Source organism: Orbicella franksi, chromosome 15 (assembly GCF_964199315.1).
Source record: "Orbicella franksi chromosome 15, jaOrbFran1.1, whole genome shotgun sequence".
In the NCBI taxonomy this organism is placed as follows: Eukaryota; Metazoa; Cnidaria; class Anthozoa; order Scleractinia; family Merulinidae; genus Orbicella; species Orbicella franksi.
In genome coordinates this window covers 1,485,201-1,510,507 of record NC_138159.1, presented here as the reverse complement: position 1 = coordinate 1,510,507, position 25,307 = coordinate 1,485,201, and the positions used below count along the sequence as shown (strand labels likewise).

General features: G+C 38.2%; 5 protein-coding genes and 1 pseudogene across 5 annotated transcripts; 1 reads left to right on the top strand and 5 right to left on the bottom strand.

Annotated features, from left to right (window-relative positions):
• Positions 1 to 2,082: 2,082 nt before the first annotated feature.
• LOC145469384 (histamine H2 receptor-like) lies at positions 2,083 to 3,438 on the bottom strand (annotated as a pseudogene).
• Positions 3,439 to 4,031: 593 nt separating this feature from the next.
• Positions 4,032 to 4,946, bottom strand: LOC145469508 (melanocortin receptor 5-like). The gene has a single exon (XM_081453253.1). It carries the CDS (start codon positions 4,944 to 4,946, stop codon positions 4,032 to 4,034), a length of 915 nt encoding a protein of 304 aa, XP_081309379.1.
• A 6,224-nt stretch (positions 4,947 to 11,170) lies between these two features.
• On the bottom strand, positions 11,171 to 12,088 carry LOC145469324 (adenosine receptor A2b-like). Its single transcript, XM_081453007.1, has one exon. The coding sequence runs from the start codon at positions 12,086 to 12,088 to the stop codon at positions 11,171 to 11,173; it is 918 nt and encodes a 305-aa protein (XP_081309133.1).
• Positions 12,089 to 16,596: 4,508 nt separating this feature from the next.
• LOC145469160 (histamine H2 receptor-like) lies at positions 16,597 to 17,631 on the top strand. The gene has a single exon (XM_081452862.1). It carries the CDS (start codon positions 16,597 to 16,599, stop codon positions 17,509 to 17,511), a length of 915 nt encoding a protein of 304 aa, XP_081308988.1. The 3' UTR covers positions 17,512 to 17,631.
• Positions 17,632 to 20,703: 3,072 nt separating this feature from the next.
• On the bottom strand, positions 20,704 to 21,635 carry LOC145469035 (putative G-protein coupled receptor 45). Its single transcript, XM_081452685.1, has one exon. It carries the CDS (start codon positions 21,469 to 21,471, stop codon positions 20,704 to 20,706), a length of 768 nt encoding a protein of 255 aa, XP_081308811.1. The 5' UTR covers positions 21,472 to 21,635.
• Positions 21,636 to 22,687: 1,052 nt separating this feature from the next.
• On the bottom strand, positions 22,688 to 24,962 carry LOC145470175 (adenosine receptor A2b-like). The gene has a single exon (XM_081454008.1). The coding sequence runs from the start codon at positions 24,960 to 24,962 to the stop codon at positions 24,048 to 24,050; it is 915 nt and encodes a 304-aa protein (XP_081310134.1). The 3' UTR covers positions 22,688 to 24,047.
• Between the last annotated feature and the right edge of the window lie 345 nt (positions 24,963 to 25,307).

Below are 25,307 nucleotides of genomic sequence, written 5' to 3'. Positions count from 1 at the left end.
TTGTCTCGTATAGCCCACGATCATTTGTATCTTCAGGAGCATACGCAGAGTTCTAGGCTATTTCAGTTCTCGTAATTTTCTTCGATTGTTGAATGCGCGAAAAGAATCACAAGATGTGTTCTTTCATCCCAGCTCCTTGTACCTGGCCCTTCGCGAGCCACGCCTTCACTCACCGTTTGTCGCGTTCTTTCTTTACGTTAAAAAATTTGAAATGCTATGAACAGTCTAGTATAGTTGCGCATTCCTCGCCTCAATGTCGGCGAGTTGTCAGGGCTATTCCAGACGTGGACCCTATCGTGAAGGAAGAGTGTGTTCTATTCTACAATCGAAAAAAAAAACCTCGGGGGTATGGAAGTTGGTTCGTCAGGAATTAACGTGGGTCTTAGTAGACACGCATTTTTTTCAAATATAAACAACGCTTGAAAGCTTGTGGCTACTGCTGCACGTAATCAAGCCTATCACTGTTCTCCTGATGCAGTTGTTACGAAAATACTACATTTGAACCTCCCGTAAGCGACCTGGCTGGTTAATATGGGTTTTATTATAAACAGTATTTACTGACAGCAATTTTGGGACTGTGATAGCTGGCCGCTTAATGAAACCCCTGAGTGTAAAAGGACATTATGGGTTATCACTAGGAATCAAGTCCGTCTGCAAAGTACACAGATGATAGTCAGTCCATTGCCATGATTAAAATAAAAAGACGAGTTAACTGTTGTCAGCTCAAGCCGAGGGACGAAGCTGATAACACTTAACGACGGTTTGAGTATTCTAGGTATCATGAAAAACCAATAATCGCTTTTATTATACATTGTTGCAAATTTAAAACGTTCAGTGAGGGTCGTACAGGAGTATTCTCGTGATGCGTGATTAGCTGATTTTATTTTCCGTGAAACGTGAATTTAGGAAGTTATTCTAAGTGTTCGTGACCTGAAGGTTTTGCGTGACCCGTGAAGAACTTGAATTATTAACCGATATTCGTGATCTCCTGATTTGACCACTCTATTCTTGGTGATTTTGAGACGCGAGTTCTCTGAATGGTTACACTCGTCTATCGAGAGTGTCTTAGGTATGCGATTTGCAATATGGAACCTCGACTTAGCCTTTCGCGATTTTGCTTTCTTCAAAACACTCTTTCTAGTGTAAGGACAGGTTATTGAAATGAGTATCTTACTTGCTTATTTTCGTGATTCGGGAAAACGAGATTTTTATATCCGTGATCCGTTATCCTCTATTTTTTCTGTTCGTGAACCGTGCCACAGACCCCCCCCCCCCTCCCCCTGTACGACCCTCTTCAGTTTATGAGTGAAAACAAACATTGAATGGAGAATTCATACCTTGCTTACACTTTAGCTATCTCGGCTGCTTTAGAGGATTTCGGGGGGATTTTCAGTTCCCACAGAATGAAGCAACGAGGTGCATTTCTACTCCGGATAGAATGCTAATCGTATCCCAGTTTCCGTAACATGAAGCGACTACGTCCCTGTGATGGGATGCTAGTCCATCGCAGGGCTACCCCCGGCATTTAATTCGCCGGAACCCTGCCAATGAGACAATGAGGTAGAAGGCGGAGAAACGTGTTCGAACTGAAGTTCGTCGAAGTTAACAAAAATACTCCGCTACGCGTCGTTTTATGAACTCTCCTCTGGTCCCCTCTCGGTCTTTCGTGTTTGGTATACTTATTCCAAATCTCGATAACTTACTTCAGCGTAAATATCGCTTTTAAATCTGATGGAATTGAAATACTACAGAAGAAGGTTTTCTTTTGGTTTTCATTTCAGTAAAAATTCAACACAGACAATAAAAACAGGAGATAAATATTATATGTTATCACCTAAGTGAGCTTTTTTGGGGGGATGCCCCTTTCATCTTCTATTAATCCTCTAGCACGTCGAGAAAACTTTCAGGACACCTGGATCTAACATGACAAGATCCTGCAAATGTGTCGTTTATATCTTGTTTATTTATAATTGCCCATAATAATATGAACCACAAAGCAAATACACTCCCGAGAAAAATAAAACAAAATTGCTTTCTCACGATTAACGTTCAGTAACTTCTTTTCCTAAGAAATACTTGTGTCTAGTTTTTTTCTGTTTGTTTATAGTCTAACATCTGCCTTGATGTCTTTACAACTGCCTCGCGAAGCTCGCGAAGACGCCAGCAGTACAAAAAAGGATTGATGGACGAATTCATGGATACTGCAGTATGACTAAATACCCATTCTGTTTGCCAGTCCTTTATGGAGAGTCCGTAAACAGTTGATAAAACATATATTGGAAGATAGCAAATAATCAAAGCTATGTAGAAGACGAAAGTATTCATTGCACTTCTTTTCAATCACGCTATGTTTAAGTTATTTCCTGTATTGAAACTTTGCGCTGCCCGTTGTTGAGCGTGAATTTGTAACTGATGTCGACGAACAATATGATAAATTCTGATGTAAGAAAATGTGGAAATTATAAGACAAATAATGATAACAGCGCCTGCAGTAAACCTATGTAAACTTTCGCTCCAAAGGTCAAACCCTGAAAGAAGGAAACTAATCAACCATATGATTATTAAAATATATTTCCCACGGGATTCAGTCACTAAAGTAGCATATCTCATGTGATAGTGAAGAGCCAGAAATCGATCCATAGTCATGGCTGTTATTGTCAAGAAAGAAACTCCACATAAAGAATACTCCATTATCACTGAAACTTTGTCTGCGTAATGGTCTCCTGTAAGTCGTTCAGCAATATGAATCGGTTGAGCAACGAGACCAGCAAGAAAATCTGAAACAGCGAGACTGCAGAGCATAATCATGTGCGTTGAGCGAATGGAAGGCATTCTTATTACACGTGCCAAACCCTGATAAAAGGAAGCTAATCGACCATATAATTAGTAAAGTACATTTAGTACGGAATTCAGTCACTAAAATAGCATATCTCATGTGATGAAGAGCCAGAAATCGATCAACAGTGATGGCTGTTATTGTCACGAGAGAAACTATACATAAAGATGGCACCATCATTACTGAAACATGGTGTACTAAACCGTGGTCGTCCGTAAGTTGATGAGCAATATAAAGCGGTTGAACAATGAAACCAACAAGATTATCTGAAACAGCGAGACTGCAGAACATAATCATGTGCGTTGAGCGAATGGAAGGCGTTCTTATTATGCAACCTCGTTCCCAGGGTCTCTCATCTTACCGCCCCCTGGAGCTCGCTCCAGGGGGTGGTAAGATGAGAGACCCTGGGAACGAGGTTGCTTATTATGGCGGCCAATAACAAAGCGTTGCCCAGAATGGATATGAGCATCAGTGGAGCGTTAAGAACACAGTTTGTGATGATAATAGTTTCAGGAGTAGAGTTGCCTTCATTGTCTCAATGATGATCTGCCGATCCATTGTTGTGTTTGTCGGTATTGTTCATTATCAACTTTGAACTAACTGGGAACCAAGCGTTGTCAAACTGTTTGTTTATACCCTAAAACTGACCAAATAATTCTTCTTTAGCAAATAAAGCTGAAGAACATTGGAGACGCCCAACACTGTCGAAGCAACACAGTTTAATGTATTCTCTAATTTATCCGGTGATTCTTAATTAAATTCTTCTCATGGCGTTTTTCGTGAAAGGTGTCCATCAACAATTCATGTTTTTCCGAAATAGCAACAATTGTTTATGGCGTAATGATATACATGAAAAAATTTCAGAATGCCGATTGGCTCAGAGCAAGTCAATTAATCCCAAACAGTGCAGAAAGTTTAAATTTACCTCGAAAGGTTGAAATTAAGTGCAGAAATGAAGTGCTGAAAGTTGAAGTTGAGAGCAGAAACTTCAAATCGAGTGCAAAAATTTAAAATTAAATTGCAAACTTAAATCGATCTAACTTTAAAAGGGACCTCAGATGTCGCTTATATCTTGTTTATTTACAATTCTCCATAACAACATGAGCTACAAGTCAAACAAAATCTAAAGAAAAAAAGGAAAATTCCCGTCTCGCTGTAAACGTCAATACATCTTTTCGTTCAGAAAGCATTTTGTCTAGTTTTCTTCTCTTTCTTTACGTAACATCTGCCTTGCTGTCTTCACAACTGCCGTTCGGAGCGCGCGAAGACGCCAGCAAAACAAAAATGGATTGATGGACGAATTCATAAATACTGCGGTATTAGCAAATTCCCATTTTGTTGGCCAGACCTTTATCGAGAGTCCATGAAGAGTCAATAAAACATACGATGGAAGATAACATATAATTAAAACTATGTAGAAGACGAAAGAGTTCAGTGCACTTCTCTTCAATCGCGTTATGTTTAAGTTATTTTCAGCGTCAGAACTTTGCACTGCTTGTTGTTGAGCAAAAATCTGTAACTGATGTCGGCGAACAATGTGATAAATTTTGATGTAATAAAATGTGGAAATTATAAGACAGATTATGGCAATAACGCCGGTAATAAGGCTATGTACCCGTGTTTTCCAAAGGTTAAAACATGACATAAGGAAATTACTCAACCATATAATTATTAAAGTGTACTTAACACGGGATTCAGTCACTAGAGTAGCATATCTCATGTGATAGTGAAGAGCCAGAAATCGATCCACAGTCATGGCTGTGATTGTCAAGAAAGAAACTCCACATAAAGAATACCCCATTATCACGGAAACATGGTGTACGAAACGGTCTTCCGTAAGTTCTTTAGCAATATAAATCGGTTGAGCAACGAGACTAACAAGAAAATCTGAAACAGCGAGACTGCAGAGCATAATCATGTGCGTTGAGCGAATGGAAGGCGTTCTTATTATGGCGGCCAATACCAAAGCGTTGCCCAGAATGGATATGAGCATCAGTGGAGCGTTAAGAACGCAGTTTATGATGATAATAGTTTCAGGGGTAGAGTTGTCTTCATTGTCTGAATGATGATCTGTCGATCCATTGTTATGTCTGTCGGTATTGTTCATCATCACGTTTTAACCGTTAGCGTTGTCGAACTGTTTTTCCTTTTGACCTGAAAGTGACCAAACATTCTTTTCCTTTCGGCGAAAGGCACAAAACAATAGTGGAAACGCCCAACACCGTGAAAGCAACACAGTTTATTGCTCTCTGTAAAACATAACTTCTTCTTTTGACGTTTTATCGTGCGAGGTGTTCATCAACCATTTATATATACAAAAAAAAGTAACACCTGTTTATAGTAAGTGACATTGGCGAGAAATTAGAATTTGATCCTATAAATAAAACTTGATGAGCATTAACTTGATAAGACTTCTGAGGTTATTTCCTCCGCCTGTTAAGAGGAAATATCCCTAACACTTTCCTATTATCACACATCCATTACTCGGTTAAAAATATTTGCCTCAAAATACCCTTGCTGTTAACTCTTTGAAATTTTGTTCTTACTAACGCTGCACAAAAAGGAGTGTGTTTAGCTGCAACAGTAGACAGCATGCAGAAATAATACCAACCGTATTGAAGTCTGGCGCCAGCAGTTTTTGAGAAGTCAATAAAACAAGCGATATCTGACCGAAATGAAGTTTCTTGACTATCCGCTCTTCAAAAGAATTTAGTGGACTTTTCACAAACATAGAATTGTCAATGACTCAGAAGGCGGGAGGAACAAAATTAATAAAAGGTGACTCGACCAGCGATTAGCTAAGTAAGGAGCTTATTTAGCCAGAAAATGGTTAATATTGTTTAATAAAAACACACATTAATTTAGTGAGCCGAAAGAGTTACAAGGATCCCACAAGATAAAGTTGAAAAAGCTACCAGTCAAAATTTATTCAATAACAAAAAACCGCTGTAAACATATTCAAATACTGTCTTTATTTATACTTCTTAACAACCTTAAACCTTTGAGTTGCAGATAACTGAGTGTTCCCATTACGAACAAGAAAGATATAGTCCAGTCCGCATAAACCATTATTTGAACAATTTCTCTCTTTAGACGAGAAACAGTTGAAGCGGCTATCGATAGCTAAGAATATAATTTAAAATACTTTATATTCCACTTCTCTATACCCTATTGAGGCCCGGTGTACATGGCTTGTTTAAAATTCAATGCAGACAGTAAAAAAACGGAAAATCAGTAAAAATTACATGTTATCACCTAAGTTTAGCTTCTTTTAAGATACCCCATTTAACTAACATTAACCTTCCAACACACCGAGAAAAATTTCACTGCACCGGGATCTAACATCATAAAGTCCTGCAAATGCCGCTTATATCTTGTTTATTTACAATTCTCCATAACAGCATTAGCTAGCTACAAAACTAACAGACACCCACACAAGAAAAAAAGGAAAATACTGTCTTGCTATAAACTTCTCATACCTCTTTCGTTCAGAACGAATTCTGTCTAGTTTTCTTCTGTTTGTTTACATAACGCCTGGCTTGCTGTCTTTACAACTGCCGCTCGAAGCTCGCAAAGACGCCAGCAATACAAAAGTAGATTGATCGACGAGTTCATGAATACTGCTGTAATAGCCATTCTGTTTGCCAATTCTTTATGGAGAGTCCAAAAAGGGTAAATAAAACATTCATTGGAAGATAACATATCATCAAAGCTAGGTAGAAGACGAAAGTGTTCAATGCACCTCTTTTCAATCGCGTTATGTTTAATTTGTTTTCAGCGTCAGAGCTTTTGCACTGCCTGTTGTTGAGCGAGAATTTGTAACTGATGCCGAGGAATAAAATACTAAATTCTGACATAAGAAGCCATAGAAATTAAAAGGCAAATGATAGTAACAGTGGCCACAACAACCTTAAGTACACGTGCCAAACCCTGATAAAAGGAAGCTAATCGACCATATAATTAGTAAAGTACATTTAATACGGAATTCAGTCACTAAAATAGCATATCTCATGTGATAATGAAGAGCCAGAAATCGATCCACAGTTATGGCAGTTATTGTCAAGAGAGAAACTCCACATAAAGAATACCCCATCGTGTCTGAAAGGTGCTGTACATAGCGGTCTTCCGGCGTAAGTTCTTTAGCAATATAAATCGGTTGAACAATCAGACCAACGAGAAAATCTGAAACAGCGAGACTGCAGAGCATAATCATGTGCATTGAGCGAATGGAAGGCGCTCTTATTATGGCGGCCAATACCAAAGCGTTGCCCAGAATGGATATGAGCATCAGTGGAGCGTTAAAAACACAGTTTATGATGATAACAGTTTCAGGAGTACAGTTGTCTTCATTTTCAGAATGATGGTTTTCCGATTCATTGTTGTGTTTGTCGGTCTTGTTCATTGCCAACTTTCAAACATCCAGGTACCTAACGTTGTCAAACTGTTTGTTTTTACACCTAAAAATGACCAGAAAATTTTTCTTTTCTTTTCTGCGTAAAGCACAAAACAAATTAAAGCTAAAGAACAGTGGAGACGCCCAACACCATGAAATCAACACAGGTTAGGGCGTTGCGTACTACATCCGCTGTTTCTTAACTAATCGTTCTAGTGATATTGTTCATCAACAATTCATTTTTCCCAAAAAGCGACACCTGTTTATGATGTCATTGGCGGGTAACTAGAATTTGATCCTAAATTTATACATGTCTAGAATTTAACTGACATCTAGTCTCTTCCTGAGACTTTTACTGGAGGGACTATTCGTATCCTAGTACAGTTGAACCTCCCGAGAGCGACCACCCAAAATGTCAAGCCTAGGTGGTCGCTTAAGGGAGGTGGTCGCTTAAGAAAGCTCTTCTATTTGCTTAACTTGCATAGACTGTGGTAACTACAGACTTATTGCATGCGCCAATGCCCATCTAAGCCCATGTAATAACTTTTAGTAGCCACAAAAATATTTAAGCTTTCCAAAGATATTTATTCAGAGTATCATGGCTCGCTTCTGATAAACTACCTAATAAGGCGAATGGAACGAAGTCTCGCGATATTCACAAATTGAATCTTTAATGTTACAACGTCTTATTATGCAAATTCTACTCTGTTATCTGTCGAGTGGTCGCTTACGAGAGGTTAAATACAAAAACAAACTTTTTGCTCTAAAAGTGATCGCGGTCGCTTACGAGAGGTGCTCGCTTATATAAGAGGTTGCAAATATGGCGATTTGACTTGGAAACTTTTGGTATTTTGGAAAAGTGGTCGCTGAGGAGAATTGGTCGCCAATGAGGGGTGGTCGCAACCACAGGTTGCGATTGTATAATACAGCCATTAATGTTTCACTAAAGAAACAAGAATTCCAAGAGGTAGAGCTGGAAATATTTAGGAGTCAAACTAAACTCACGCTAAACATTTTGAAATGTTGCTCTCCTACTTCTAAGAGGCAATTTCAGCCTTTTAATCGATTTAGGAAAACGCTTGACGAAAACGAATACAATTAGTACAATTACGGTATCAGTGAACAGCATCAAAAATAGTAGTAAACATAATCTAATAGAAAATTGTCCTTATTTATATTGTTTATCTCTCAGGAAATTTGAACAAGGAAAATTATATATGCGAACCGAATAGAGGTTTCGTAGCCGTAAATTTTGGAAAAGAAGAAAACTTTTCATAAACGATAACTCGACCAGGGTTTAGGTAGGAAAGGAGGCTATTTATCCAATAAATGGTTAATATTAACGTTAACAGTAACATAATACAGAAAACTAACATTAACACTAACACAAACTAGACTACGAGTAGTCCCTCTTTCGCTTAGTCCGTCGTGCGTGACGCGAAAGAAATTCGCGAGAAAAAAATGGCCGCGCGAAATCCTGGGGGCTAGGAGCGCTCCTCGCCTCCAGGATTTCGCGCGGCCATTTTTTTCTCGCGGTTTTCTTTCGCGTCACGCACGACGGACTAAGCGAAAGAGGGACTACTCGTAGTCTAAACACAAACATAAATGTAAAAATAAACATTTATTTTAACATTCACTAATACGCCAGAAGTTCACAACAGGTCTTTTCGTGTTAGTTGTATGGCATTGCCCGTGATTATTTTTACAATAAAATGTTTAAGCAAGCAACCGGAACGATGATCCTGCTGGTATACGTTGGATCAGTAGTGATCTAATCGGCTTTACATATAAAATGAAGAATACAAAAGCAAAAACCGACACAACATAGAATGATTTTTTAAAGGTGTACTATATTTCGGCTGGCCAAACCAGCCTTCTTCAGGTACAATGGAAGATTTTATATTGGTGCGCACCAATGTAAAATCTTCCATTGTACCTGAAGAAGGCTGGTTTGGCCAGCCGAAATATAGTACACCTTCAAAAAATCATTCTACGTTGTGTCGGTTTTTGCTTTTATATTCTTCATTATTTTTACGTTACTGCAGCATTCGCAGAACTCTTTTTCCAGTTGTTGGCGGATTTTCTCTGATTGTAAAACGCGCCAAAAGAACCACAAGAAGTTTTCTTTCATACCCACTCCCTGTACCCGCCCCTTTGTCAGCCATGCATTTACTCACCGTTTGTGGCGTTCTTTCTTTACGTTTCAATTTAGAAACGCTGTAAACAGTCCAGCATAGTAGCACATTCCTTGCCTCAATGTCGACAAATTGTCAGCATAATATAAGACTTGAACTCTATCGAGACGAAGGGGGAGGAGTAGCAGTACTTCTAAGAACACTTAGGAAATCGAAGACAAGTCATTCACGAATTGCTCATCGTCTATTATTTTCTGTTCTGTGCTACACTGCACTTTGCTGTGTTGCACTGCGCTGTCCTGTGCTGCGTTATACTGCGCTGCACTAAGCTGCGCTATGCCGCGCTGCGCTATGCTGTGATGCATTTTGCTGTGCTGCGTTACGCTGTGCTATGCTATGTTTAACCGCGCTGCACTGCACTGCGCGATACTATGGTGTGCTGCGCTGTGCTGTGCTGTGCTGTGCTGTCCAAATTCTATTGTATCCTCGTGTACTCTAGCCTAGTTTTCTCAAGTCTGGTCTAGCCAGAAAAGAAAGAAGCAAAGATAAATCTTACACGTTATCTTCTAAGTGAGTTTGTTTTGCGATGCCACATTTTAATGCTGTTAATCCTCCAGCACACCAAGAAAAAATTCAGGACACCTGGATCTAACATCATAAAGTCCTACAAATGCCGTTTATATCTTGTTTATTTACAATTTTCCATAACAACATGAGCTACGTACAAAGCAAACTCACTCCCGCGGAAAGACGAAAATTGCTTTCTCATAGACATTTTTTATATTTCTTTCGTTCAGAAAGAATTGTGTCTAGTTTTCTTCTGTTTGTTTACACAACATCTGCCCTGCTGTTTTCACAACTGCAATTTGAAGCTCGCGAAGATGCCAGCAAAACAGAAGTGGATTAATGGACGAATTCATGAACACTGCAGTAAGAGCAAATTGCCATTCTGTTTTCCACTCCTTTATGGAGAGTCCATGAAGAGCCAATAAAGCATACAATGGAAGATAATAAATAATTAAAGCTATGTAGAAAACGAAAGTGTTAATGTTCAATGCATTATTTTTCAATCGCGCTATGTTGAAGTTATTTCTAGCATTGGAGCTTTGCAATGCCTGTTGTTGAACGTGAATTTGTAACTAATGTCGACGAACAACACGATAAATTCTGATGTAAGAAAATGTGCAAATTAAAAGTCAAATTATAGCAATAATGACTGTAATGAGGCTATGTACACGTATGTTCCAAAATTAAAACCCTGATCCGAGGAAGCTAATAACCATATGATTAAAGTATATTTAACACGGGATTCAGTCACTAAAGAAGCATATCTCATGTGATAGTGAAGAGCCACAAATCGATCCACAGTGATGGCTGTTATCGTTAAGAAAGAAACTCCACATAAAGAATACCCCATCATCACTGAAACACGATCTACGAAACGGTCTTTCGTGAGTTTTTCAGCGATATAAATTGGTTGAGCAATGAGACCAACGAGAAAATCTGAAACAGCGAGACTCATGTGCAGATCATAAAATTGAAATTAAATGCAAAAAGTTGAAATTACCTGTTGAAAGTTGAAATTGAGAGCAGAAACTTGAAATTGAGTGCAAAATGTTGAAATTAAATTGCGAACTTAAATCGATCTAACATCAAAAGGGACCTCAGATGTCCGTTTATATCTCAATTATTTACAATTCTCCATAACAACATGAGCTACAAGTCAAACAGAATCTAAAGAAAAAAAGGAAAATTCCCGTCTCGCTGTAAACGTCAATAATTCTTTTCGTACAGAAAGTATCATGTCTAGTTTTGTTCTCTTTCTTTACATAATATCTGCCTTGCTGTCTTTACAACTGCCGCTCGAAGCTCGCGAAGACGCCAGCAATACAAAAGTGGATTGATGGACGAATTCATAAATACTGCGGTATTAGCAAATTCCCATTCTGTTGGCCAGTCGTTCATGTGTGAGAGTCCTTGAACTGTCAACAAAACATGTGCTGGAAGATAACAAATAATCAAAGCTATGTAGAAGACAAAAGAGTTCATTGCACTTCTTTTCAATCCTACTATGTTTAAGTAATTTTCAGCGTCAGAACTTTGCACTGCCTGTTGTTGAGCAAAAATCTGTAACTGATGTCGGCGAACAATGTGATAAATTTTGACGTAAAAAAATGTGGAAATTATAAGACAAATTATAGCAATAACGCCGGTAATAAGGCTATGTACCAGTGTGTTCCAAAGGTTAAAACATGACATAAGGAAGTTACTCAACCATATAATTATTAAAGTGTACTTAACACGGGATTCAGTCACTAAAGTAGCATATCTCATGTGATAGTGAAGAGCCAGAAATCGATCCACAGTCATGGCTGTGATTGTCAAGAAAGAAACTCCAGATAAAGAATACCCCATCATCACTGAAACATAGTGTGCGTAACGGTCTTTCGTAAGTTCTTTAGCAATATAAATCGGTTGAGCAACAAGACTAACAAGAAAATCTGAAACAGCGAGACTGCAGAGCATAATCATGTGCGTTGAGCGAATGGAAGGCGTTCTTATTATGGCGGCCAATACCAAAGCGTTGCCCAGAATGGATATGAGCATCAGTGGAGCGTTAAGAACGCAGTTTATGATGATAATAGTTTCAGGGGTAGAGTGGTCTTCATTGTCTGAATGATGATCTGTCGATCCATTGTTATGTCTGTCGGTATTGTTCATCATCACGTTTTAACCGTTAGCGTTGTCGAACTGTTTTTCCTTTTGACCTGAAAGTGACCAAACATTCTTTTCCTTTCGGCGAAAGGTACAAAACAATAGTGGAAACGCCCAACACCGTGAAAGCAACACAGTTTATTGCTCTCTGTAAAACATAACTTCTTTTTTTTTTTGACGTTTTGTCGTGTAAGGTGTCCATCAACCATTTACATATACAAAAAAAAGTGACACCTGTTTATAGTAAGTGACATTGGCGAGAAATTAGACTTTGATCCTAAATAGAACTTGATCAGCATTAACTTGATAAGACTTCTGAGGTTATTTCCTCCGCCTGTTAAGAGGAAATATCCCTAACACTTTCCTATTATCACACATCCATTACTCGGTTAAAAATATTTGCCTCAAAATACCCTTGCTGTTAACTCTTTGAAATTTTGTTCTTACTAACGCTGCACAAAAAGGAGTGTGTTTAGCTGCAACAGTAGACAGCATGCAGAAATAATACCAACCGTATTGAAGTCTGGCGCCAGCAGTTTTTGAGAAGTCAATAACACAAGCGATATCTGACCGAAATGAAGTTTCTTGACTATCGGCTCTTCAAATGAATTTAGTGGACTTTTCACAAACACAGAATTGGCAATGATTCAGAAGGCGGCAGGAACAAAATTAATAAAAGGTGACTCGACCAGCGATTAGCTAAGTAAGGAGCTTATTTAGCCAGAAAATGGTTAATATTGTTTAATAAAAACACACATTAATTTAGTGAGCCGAAAGAGTTACAAGGATCCCACAAGATAAAGTTGAAAAATCTACTACTCAAAATTTATTGAATACCGAAAAACCGCTGTAAACATATTCAAATACTGTCTTTATTTATACTTCTTAACAACCTTAAACCTTTGAGTTGCAGATAACTGGGTGTTCCCATTGCGAACAAGAAAGATATAGTCCAGTCCGCATAAACCATTATTTGAACAATTTCTCTCTTTAGACGAGAAACAGTTGAAGCGGCTGTCGATAGCTAAGAATATAATTTAAAATACTTTATATTCCACTTCTCTATACCCTATTGAGGCCCGGTGTACATGGCTTGTTTAAAATTCAATGCAGACAATAAAAAAACGGAAAATCAGTAAAAAGTTACATGTTATCACCTTAGTTTAGCTTCTTTTAAGATACCCCATTTAACTAACATCAATCTTCCAACACACCGAGAAAAATTTCACTGCACCGGGATCTAACATCACAAGGTCCTGCAAATGCCGCTTATATCTTGTTTATTTACAATTCTCCATAACAGCATTAGCTAGCTACAAAACTAACAGACATCCACACAAGAAAAAAAGGAAAATACTGTCTCGCTGTAAACTTCTCATACTTCTTTCGTTCAGAACGAATTCTGTCTAGTTTTCTTCTGTTTGTTTACATAACGCCTGGCTTGCTGTCTTTATAACTGCCGCTCGAAGCTCGCGAAGGCGCCAACAATACAAAAAATGATTGATGGACGAGTTCATGAATACTGCTGTAATAGCAAATTGCCATTCTGTTTGCCAATTCTTTATGGGGAGTCCAAAAAGGGTAAATAAAACATTCATTGGAAGATAACATATCATTAAAGCTAGCTAGAAGACGAAAGTGCTCAATGCACCTCTTTTCAATCGTGTTATGTTTACATTTGTTTTCAGCGTCAGAGCTTTGCACTGCCTGTTGTTGAGCGAGAAGTTGTAACTGATGCAGACGAATAAAACACTAAATTCTGACATAAGAAGCCATAGAAATTAAAAGGCAAATGATAGTAACAGTGGCCACAACAACCTTAAGTACACGTGCCAAACCCTGATAAAAGGAAGCTAATCGACCATATAATTAGTAAAGTACATTTAGTACGGAATTCAGTCACTAAAATCTCATATAATGGAGAGCCAGAAATCGATTAACAGTGATGGCTGTTATTGTCACGAGAGAAACTATACATAGAGATGGCACCATCATCACTGAAACATGGTGTACTAAACCGTGGTCGTCCGTAACTGAAGTTGTAAAGTTATAAAGCGGTTGAACAATGAAACCAACAAGAAAATCTGAAACAGCGAGACTGCAGAGCATAATCATGTGCGTTGAGCGAATGGAAGGCGTTCTTATTATGGCGGCCAATACCAAAGCGTTGCCCAGAATGGATATGAGCATCAGTGGAGCGTTAAGAACGCAGTTTATGATGATAACAGTTTCAGGAGTAGAGTTGTCTTCATTGCCTGAATGATGGTCTGCCGATCCATTGTTGTTTGTTCGTATTGTTCATTGTCAATTTTCAAACATCCAGGTAACTAACGTTTGTTTTTACACCTAAAAATGACCAAAATATTTTTCGTTCCCTTTCTGCATAAAGCACAAAACAAATTAAAGCTAAAGAACAGTGGTGTAAAGTACGGTGACCTACCATTTTTTTTCCTGCTGTTTTGAATTGAGTAATAAATTTCTCTGTTTAAAATAAATATGGACCAATTCTCGGTGTACAACCAGAAACAATCGTCGGAAACGTGAATTTAGCAAGCAATCGTGACCATAATCAGGGTGCTATTATAAGGATTTACTGGAAACAAGGTGTTATATTGGAAACAAGGTGTTATTGCTCCTAAACGAACGCGGGAACCCCTCATTTTTAATTCAAAATTTAAGTTCCTATAATATAAACAATCAATACGCAAAGTTTGACAGAAATCTCAGTGCAGGGTCTATTTCAGTGGAATGACCTTAATAGAAGTTCCACTGTATTTTTCTCAAGTCTAGGTCTCGCTGAAAAAAAGAAGCAAGGACCATACTACCACGCAGAAATGACACTCGTTCTAAAAATGATCGCATTTATTCTCAAATATATTCAGCAAAAAATACTTATAATAATAGACAGGTTAGTTGAGTATAACTACGTTGTTTGATATCTTTAGTATACAGTGCATGTGTTTTTACGCACAGTGATATTTCATCTCAAAGCAAAGTCAACATCTCGTTCAATTCCTACAAGCTTGAGAGCGTCCGTGGCACTGTACCTGATATACAGATATATAAAAAAACGAAAAGGTTACTTGACTTGGAAAAACCGTAATACTCTCCATTCAACCCGATGTCGAGATTCGAGTTATGCAAATGTAATCGTATCACGTTAGACTTGGTTTAAGGTGGCTCTATATAGTATTTCACAAAGCTTTGGATATTACATATGAATAAGTAATTTCTCCCTTGGCAAATGTTTACAACATAGTACTCGGTAGAAGGTCAATAATAAAAAACCTACAGCCTTAGACTACATATGGAAGACACTTTCAGAACCTAAATGTTGTTGCTATGGCAACTACTGACAGAAATGCTTGGCTTGTTTTTTTGACCTACCTGACTTCTAGACGGTGTTTCTAGGTTTCTACACAGTGAATTTTCTTTGTTTTGGGAGAAACAGAGTAAACATACAAGGAGTTTCAACTGACAAAGCTACGAGAAAATCTGTACATAATTTTCGGAGGAATTCGCAATTTTCGTTTTTGACACGTATTGCATTAATGTATTTATAAAATTTGATGAGTTTTTCTCAACAGCGAGAAAAAGAAAAATCCTATCCATGTGCCAATTTTCAAAAAAATTCACCGTATGGAACGCGCTTAATATGCGTTTTAGATCACTCAAAGACCCTTGTTTTTCGTGACGTCATCAAAATAGAAATTCTTCAAGTTACGGCACTGCGCACACTCACGTTTCGCTTTCCTCGCACGTGCTAGTTGAAAGTTAGTCGAGTAGTAGCTTATTTTTTCCCACTACGGCGACAAGTATACCTAAGTGTTGTAATACTTATGGAAATGCGTTTTAACTTGTGGTTTGCAAATTGTAAGCGTTGTAATCTAAGAAATGTACTGTAAATCTATAAATGTAATGTAACATATGTAGTGTAAATAAATGAATTGTACTCCCTTTTGTCAAGCGTTTTTCTAAACGATTAAAAGATTAAAATTGCATTTTACAAATATAAGCGCAACATTTCAAAATTTTTACAGCGAGTTTATTTTGACTCGTAAATGGTCGTAAATTTTTACAGCTCTACCTCTTGGAATCCTTGTTGCTTAGGTGAAGCAGTAATGGCTGTGTTATGATGTAGGATACTGTTGCGAAAAATCCCTCCAATAACAGTCTCAAAAAGAGACTAGATGTCAATTAAATGCTGGACAAGTATAAATTTAGGATCAAGCTCTAGTTACCCGCCATTGACGTTATAACAGGTGTCGCTTTTCCGGAAAAAATGAATTGTTGATGAATACCTTTCACGAAAAAAATCACGAGAAGGGGTTTGTTGAGAAACAGTGGATGTGTTACAAATCGCACTGACCTGTGTTGCTTTCAGGTGTTGGGCGTCTCCACTGTTCTTTAGCTTTGCTTTGTGCTTTTCGCAGAAACGAAAAGAGGCATTTTCTGATCAATTTTAGGTGTAAGAAAAACAGTTTGACAACGCTGGGTTGCTAGTAAGTTAAAAGTTGATGATGAACAATACCGACAAACACAACAATGGATCGACAGATCATCATTCAGACAATGAAGGCAACTTTACTCCTGAAACTATTATCATCATAAACTGTGTTCTTAACGCTCCACTGATGCTCATATCCATTCTGGGCAACGCTTTGGTATTGGCCGCCATAATAAGAACGCCCTCCATTCGCTCAATGCACATGATTATGCTCTGCAGTCTCGCTGTTTCAGATTTGCTTGTTGGTCTCGTTGCTCAACCGATTTATATTGTTGAACAACTTACGGAAGACCGTTTCGTACACCATGTTTCCGTGATAATGGGGTATTCTTTATGTGGAGTTTCTTTCTTGACAATCACAGTCATCACTGTGGATCGATTTCTGGCTCTTCACTATCACATGAGATATGCTACTCTAGTGACTGAATCCCGTGTTAAGTACACTTTAATAATTATATGGTTGAGTAATTTCCTTATGTCATGTTTTAACCTTTGGAAAACACGGGTACATAGCCTTATTACCGGCGTTATTGCCATAATCTGTCTTATAATTTCCACATTTTATTACATCAAAATTTATCACATTGTTCGCCGACATCAGTTACAGATTTTTGCTCAAGAACAGGCAGTGCAAAGTTCTGACGCTGAAAATAACTTAAACATAACGCGATTGAAGAGAAGTGCACTGAGCTCTTTCGTCTTCTACATAGTTTTAATTATATGTTATCTTCCATTGTATGTTTTATTGACTCTTCATGGACTCTCCATAAAGGTCTGGTCAACAGAATGGGAATTTGCTAATACCGCAGTATTAATGAATTCATCTATCAATCCACTTTTGTATTGCTGGCGTCTCCGCGACCTTCGAACGGCACTTGTAAAGACAGCAAGGCAGATGTTATGTAAACAAACAGAAGAAAACTAGACAGAATTAAAAGTTTACAGCGAGACAACAATTTTCGTTGTTTCTAAGGTATCTGTTAGCTTTGTGGCTAATTTTTTCAATTCGTCTTGTGTCGAATACATTCGCATAGCGACAAAGCTTTTTTTGGTGTGCGTTGATTGGTTGTAAAAGTAGATGATGTAGATGCGAAAAATCTCCCAAAATTCTCGGAAGTAGCCGAGGTATAAATTCTATCTTCAGTGTTCAGACGCAATTCATTTCAACCATATATAAACTGAAAGTAATTATCACTTACAAAACGTTATTTGACTTTACTTACTTACAGTACGCTATACTACACTGTACTTACTTATAAACCTCACTTACTACATACGAAATTACCTACTTACAATATGTCCGGCGGCATAACATTTCTTACTCACTGAAATTAACAATTAAACCCGTGGCCCTAAAGGGCGAAGGGTCTTATTGTTTTAGTATCACCCAGCTAGTCCGACAGTAAAGGCAATAATAAAGTTAGCAAATGCAAGTTGAAGAAATATTTATTTGGAAATAAAACGAAAGAAAGCGTCACACTCGATTGCGCAAATTTCGCTACGCGAGGACTATTACTAATAGTCGTCTAGTAGCGTAGCCAATTAAAATGCAGGATTTGCATTAGTCCACTAGTTGGGTGACACTAAATTACTATATCACTTGCAATACATCACCTACATACATACATTACCTACTTACACTACGTTACGTTACATAACTCACTTACTTACAAGCATCATTTGCTTGTAAGTAAGTGAGTAATGACGTACAATTAGCTGTATCAGTGAGCACCATGATAAAATAGCAGTAAACATATTGGAAAATTGTAATTATTGTTTACCTCTCAGGAAATATGAACATAGAAAATTATGCAAGCGGACCGAATTGAGGTTTCTTAACCGTCAGTTCTAGACTAGATTCGACCAGGGTTTAGGTACAGGTAAGTAAGGAGGCTATTTGCCCAATAAATGGTTAACATTGACGTCATTGACAGTAACAGTAACATTAACACTAACCTAAACGTACGCCGGCAATTCACAACACGTATTTTAATGTTTTTTGTCTCGCATTGCCCACGATCATTTGTATCTTCAGGAGCATACGCAGAGTTCTGGGCTATTTCAGTTCTCGTAATTTTCTTCGATTATTGAATGCGCGAAAAGAATCACAAGATGTGTTCTTTCATCCCAGCTCCTTGTACCTGGCCCTTCGCGAGCCACGCCTTCACTCACCGTTTGTCGCGTTCTTTCTTTACGTTAAAAAATTTGAAATGCTATGAACAATCTAGCATAGTTGCGCATTCCTCGCCTCAATGTCGGCGAGTTGTCAGGGCTATTCCAGACGTGGACCCTATCGTGAAGGAAGAGTGTGTTCTATTCTACAATCGAAAAAAAAAAACCTCGGGGTTATGGAAGTTGGTTCGTCAGGAATTAACGTGGGTCTTAGTAGACGCGTCATTTTTTTCAAATATAACAACGCTTGAAAGCTTGTGACTACTGCTGCACGTAATCAAGCCTATCACTGTTCTCCTGATGCAGTTGTTACGAAAATACTACATTTGAACCTCCCGTAAGCGACCTGGCTGGTTAATATGGGTTTTATTATAAACAGTATTTACTGACAACAATTTTGGGACTTTGATAGCTGGCCGCTTAATGAAACCCCTGAGTGTAAAAGGACATTATGGGTTATCACTAGGAATCAAGTCCGTCTGCAAAGTACACAGATGATAGCCAGTCCATTGCCATGATTAAAATGAAAAGACGAGTTAACTGTTGTCAGCTCAAGCCGAGGGACGAAGCTGATAACACTTAACGACGGTTTGAGTATTCTAGGTATCATGAAAAACCAATAATCGCTTTTATTATACATTGTTGCAAATTTAAAACTTTCAGTGAGGGTCGTACAGGAGTATTCTCGTGATGCGTGATTAGCTGATTTTATTTTCCGTAAAACGTGAATTTAGGAAGTTATTCTAAGTGTTCGTGACCTGAAGGTTTTGCGTGACCCGTGAAGAACTTGAATTATTAACCGATATTCGTGATCTCCTGATTTGACCACTCTATTCTTGGTGATTTTGAGACGCGAGTTCTTCGAATGGTTACAGTCGTCTATCGAGAGTGTCTTAGGTATGCGATTTGCAATATGGAACCTCGACTTAGCCTTTCGCGATTTTGCTTTCTTCAAAACACTCTTTCTAGTGTAAGGACAAGTTATTGAAATGAGTATCTTACTTGCTTATTTTCGTGATTCGGGAAAACGAAATTTTTTTTCCGTGATCCGTTATCCTCTATTTTTTCCGTTCGTGAACCGTGCCAGAGGACCGCCCCCCCCCCTCCCCCCCCCCGTGCGACCCTCTTCAGTTTATGAGTGAAAACAAACACTGAATGAAGAATTCATACCTTGCTTAAACTTTAGCTATCTCGGCTGCTTTGGAGGATTTTGGGGGGATTTTCAGTTCCCACAGAATGAAGCAACGAGGTGCATTTCTACTCAGGATAGAATGCTAATCGTATCCCAGTTTCCGTAGCATGAAGCGACTACGTCCCTGTGATGGGATGCTAGTCCATCGCAGGGCTACCCCCGGCATTTAATTCGCCGGAACCCTGCCAATGAGACAATGAGGTAGAAGGCGGAGAAACGTGTTCGAACTGAAGTTCGTCGAAGTTAACAAAAATACTCCGCTACGCGTCGTTTTATGAACTCTCCTCTGGTCCCCTCTCGGTCTTTCGTGTTTGGTATACTTATTCCAATTCTCGATAACTTATTTCAGCGTAAATATCGCTTTTAAATCTGATGGAATTGAAATACTACAGAAGAAGGTTTTCTTTTGGTTTTCATTTCAGTAAAATTCAACACAGACAATAAAAACGACAGGAAATAAATATTATATGTTATCACCTAAGTGAGCTTTTTTGGGGGGATGCCCCTTTCATCTTCTATTAATCCTCTAGCACATCGAGAAAAATTTCAGGACACGTGGATCTAACATGACAAGATCCTGCAAATGTCGTTTATATCTTGTTTATTTATCATTCCCCGTAATAATATGAACCACAAAGCAAATATACTCCCGAGAAAAATAAAACAAAATTGCTTTCTCACGATTAACGTTCAGTAACTTCTTTTCCTAAGAAATACTTGTGTCTAGTTTTTTTCTGTTTGTTTATATAACATCTACCTTGATGTCTTTACAACTGCCTCGCGAAGCTCGCGAAGACGCCAGCAATACAAAAATGGATTGATGGACGAATTCATGAATACTGCGGTATTAGCAAATTGCCATTCTGTTCGCCAGTCCTTTATGGAGAGTCCGTAAAGAGTCAATAAAACATATATTGGAAGATAGCAAATAATCAAAGCTATGTAGAAGACGAAAGTATTCATTGCGCTTCTTTTCAGTCGCGCTATGTTTAAGTTATTTCCTCTATTAAAACTTAGCGCTGCCTGTTGTTGAGCGTGAATTTGTAACTGATGTCGACGAACAATATGATAAATTCTGATGTAAGAAAATGTGGAAATTATAAGACAAATAATGATAACAGCGCCTGCAGTAAACCTATGTAAACCTGCGCTCCAAAAGTCAAACCCTGAAAGAAGGAAGATAATCAACCATATGATTATTAAAATATATTTCACATGGGATTCAGTCACTAAAGTAGCATATCTCATGTGATAGTGAACAGCCAGAAATCGATCCATAGTCATGGCTGTTATTGTCAAGAAAGAAACTCCACATAAAGAATACTCCATTATCACGGAAACTTTGTCTGCGTAATGGTCTCCTGTAAGTCGTTCACCAATATGAATCGGTTGAGCAACGAGACCAGCAAGAAAATCTGAAACAGCGAGACTGCAGAGCATAATCATGTGCGTTGAGCGAATGGAAGGCGTTCTTATTATGGCGGCCAATACCAAAGCGTTGCCCAGAATGGATATGAGCATCAGTGGAGCGTTAAGAACACAGTTTATGATGATAATAGTTTCAGGAGTAGAGTTGACTTCATTGTCTCAATGATGATCTGTCGATCCATTGTTGTGTTTGTCGTTATTGTTCATCATCAACTTTTAACTAACTAGGAACCCAGCGTTGTCAGAGCTGTTTCAATACCTTAAAACTGACTAGGCAATTCTTCTTTAGCAAATAAAGCTGACGAACATTGGAGACGCCCAACACCGTCGAAGCAACACAGTTTAATACATTCTCTAAAATATTCGGTGATTCTAAATTAAATTCCTTTCATGACGTTTTTCGTGAAAGGTGTTCACCAACAATTAATTTTTTTTTTCCGAATTAGCAACACCTGTTTATGGCGTAATAATATACATGAAAAAATTTCAGAATACCGATTGGCTCAGAGAAGGTCAGTCAATTCCAAACAGTGCAGAAAGTTATGTTAAAAACATGTTAAACAACGCGAACAAAATTTACGCGTTACAAAATAGGTCAATTCCGATATATTAAAATTCTAACTTAGCTCCGAGGCTTAGGGGAATAAAACAAAAGAAATCGCATCGAGGATGAAAGATGAATAATTAATTTCTTTTGTTTTATTCACCTAAGCCTCGGAGCCAAGTTAGAATTTTAATATATCGGAATTGGCCTATTGACGCGAACTTTCGAAAAGTTATGTTTACCTACTTTTTATTAACGCGAATTTCCGTGTGGTACGTTTGCATAATTAAGACGCGAATTTGATATTTTTCGCACTTATTTCGTTAGAAAACAACAAGGTCCAACAACAAAATTTGCTCTTTATTTCCAGCAAAAAACACAAGGTAGCCATACAAAGTTGGGCATGAATGGGTCCAGGGTTGGAATGCGCCCCTTCCTTTTCTGGATACATGCTTTGAACTCTTCTCTGCCATCGTGGCGTTACCGTCGGTACGAACTTTGACGGTGTTTGGTCAACGTTTGGAATAAGTTCATCGTGAATTTCGTCTTCACCTATAGCGGACACTATATCATGTAGAAACGTTGCCTTTACTTCCAACCAAGTTGCTTTGCTGATAATAAAGGTGTCTTAAAACAACGATGTTTTCAATTAACGTTATTTTAATTAACAGTGAGGTAAATTAAGATACATAAAATTAACGCGAATTTACATGCATTGTTAATTTCCTGTAATAAGGTATATCTTGATTATTTACAATTCTCCATAACAACATGACCTACAAGGCGAACAGAATCCAGAGGTAAAAGGAAAATTCCTGTCTCGCTGTAAACGTTCAATACTTCTCTTCGTTCAGAAAGCATTTTGTGTCTAGCTTTCTTCTGTTTGTTTACATAACATATGCCTTGCTGTCTTTGCAACTGCCGTGCGAAGCTCGCGAAGACGCCAGCAATACAAAATTGGATTGATGGACGAATTCATCAATACTGCGGTATTAGCAAATTCCCATTCTGTTTGCCAGACCTTTATGGAGAGTCCATTAAGATACAAATTAAGATACATACTAGTAGTAATCAGAGATTATGAGAGTGCGTTCGACGCTCTCACTTTAATATATAATTATATATCGTAAATAAATGATTTGACTAGCTGACTTTCAACCTTTGTCTACTGCTAAAATCAACATTTTTCAGCAGTAACCGAGGTTTTACAGTCAGATATGCATAGTGTCAAAGTCCATGCTAGTGAAGAGGTCACGATTTGTTGATACGTTGCGTGACGCTGTCAGTTTTTGTAGTCTCTCAAGTTTTATAGAATATTTAAATTACGTACATTATTCTAAGCTAGCATTTGCAGTCGCGTGCTCTTTTCGCGACTAATTTGAGTATTTCCCCTGATGAATAAAGTAGTCTTATGGATCTTGCCTTCAGAGTACTTTTCCACCGATTCCAAACAATAAAATTTCGACCGGATAAAGACTGAGCTATCTGTCGCGACTGGAACTAATCAACAAATGCAATCAAAATGTAGCTGTTCCCACGGTTGTCATCCCAAAGTCAAGTCATGTAATAAACAAGGACAATTTCCTCAGATTGCGATAAATGCTGCCATCGAAGCGTTTAAATTCGCCAAAATCTAACGCTGAGAGCACATAATAGCGAGGCGTACGGCGACTGAACAGAAAGAAGTCAAAAAAGGATCCATCGGAAAGACGAGCTCAGATGGCCTGCTAACATACTCACATGTTCGTCACATGTCTTATCACATGTCTTAGCATTAAACGGTACCAGTTTACTGGCCGTGACATGCCCCTGCAAAAATCAAGCGGGGTGGCCATTTTGGTGTCCTTACAGGAATGTGGCTTTTTTCAGCCTAGAACCGTGCACAGGGAAACCAACTCTGAAAAGCCACAGGTCAAAATTAGGTTTGCGTTCCACTTCGTCGAACGCAAAAATTAACGCGAATTTACACGCATTGTTAATTTCCTGTAATAAGGTATATCTTGATTATTTACAATTCTCCATAACAACATGACCTACAAGACGAACAGAATCCAGAGGAAAAAGGAAAATTCTTGTCTCGCTGTAAACGTTCAATACTTCTCTTCGTTCAGAAAGCATTTTGTGTCTAGCTTTCTTCTGTTTGTTTACATAACATATGCCTTGCTGTCTTTGCAACTGCCGTGCGAAGCTCGCGAAGACGCCAGCAATACAAAATTGGATTGATGGACGAATTCATCAATACTGCGGTATTAGCAAATTCCCATTCTGTTTGCCAGACCTTTATGGAGAGTCCATGAAGAGTCAATAAAACATACAATGGAAGATAACATATAATTAAAACTATGTAGAAGACGAAAGAGTTCAGTGCGCTTCTTTTCAATCGCGTTATGTTTAAGTTATTTTCAGCGTCAGAACTTTCCACTGCTTGTTGTTGAGCGAGAATTTGTAACTGATGTCGACGAACAATGCGATAAATTCTGATGTAAGAAAATGCTGAAATTTGAAGACAAATGACAACAAAAACGCCTATTAGAATGCCATGTGCACGTGGACCCAAAGGCTTAAACCCCGATATAAGGAAGCTAATCAACCATATAATTATTAAAGTATATTTAACACGGGATTCAGTCACTAAAGTAGCATATCTCATGTGATAGTGAAGAGCCAGAAATCGATCCACAGTCATGGCTGTTATCGTCAATAGAGAAACTCCACATAAAAAATACGCCATCATCACTGAAACATCGTGTGCGTAACGGTCTTTCGTAAGTTCTTTAGCAATATAAATCGGTTGAGCAACAAGACCAACAAGAAAATCTGAAACAGCGAGACTGCAGAGCATAATCATGTGCGTTGAGCGAATGGAAGGCGTTCTTATTATGGCGGCCAATACCAAAGCGTTGCCCAGAATGGCTATGAGCATCAGTGGAGCGTTAAGAATGCAGTTTATCATGATAATAGTTTCAGGAGTAGAGTTGTCTTCATTGTCTGAATGATGGTCTGTCGATGCATTGTTGTGCTTGTCGGTATTGTTCATCATCACGTTAAGTTTTTTAACCGTTAGCGTTGTGAAACTGTTTTTCCTTTTGACCTGAAAGTGACCAAAACTTCCTCTTTTCCTTTCGGCGAAAGGCACAAAACAACAGTGGAAATGCCCAACACCGTGAAAGCAACACAGTTTATTGCTCTCTGTAAAACATAACTTCTTCTTTTGACGTTTTGTCGTGCAAGGTGTTCATCAACCATTTATATATACAAAAAAAAGTAACACCTGTTTATAGTGAGTGACATTGGCGAGAAATTAGAATTTGATCTTATAAATAAAACTTGATGAGTATTAACTTGATAAGACTTCTGAGGTTATTTCCTCCGTCTGTTAAGAGGA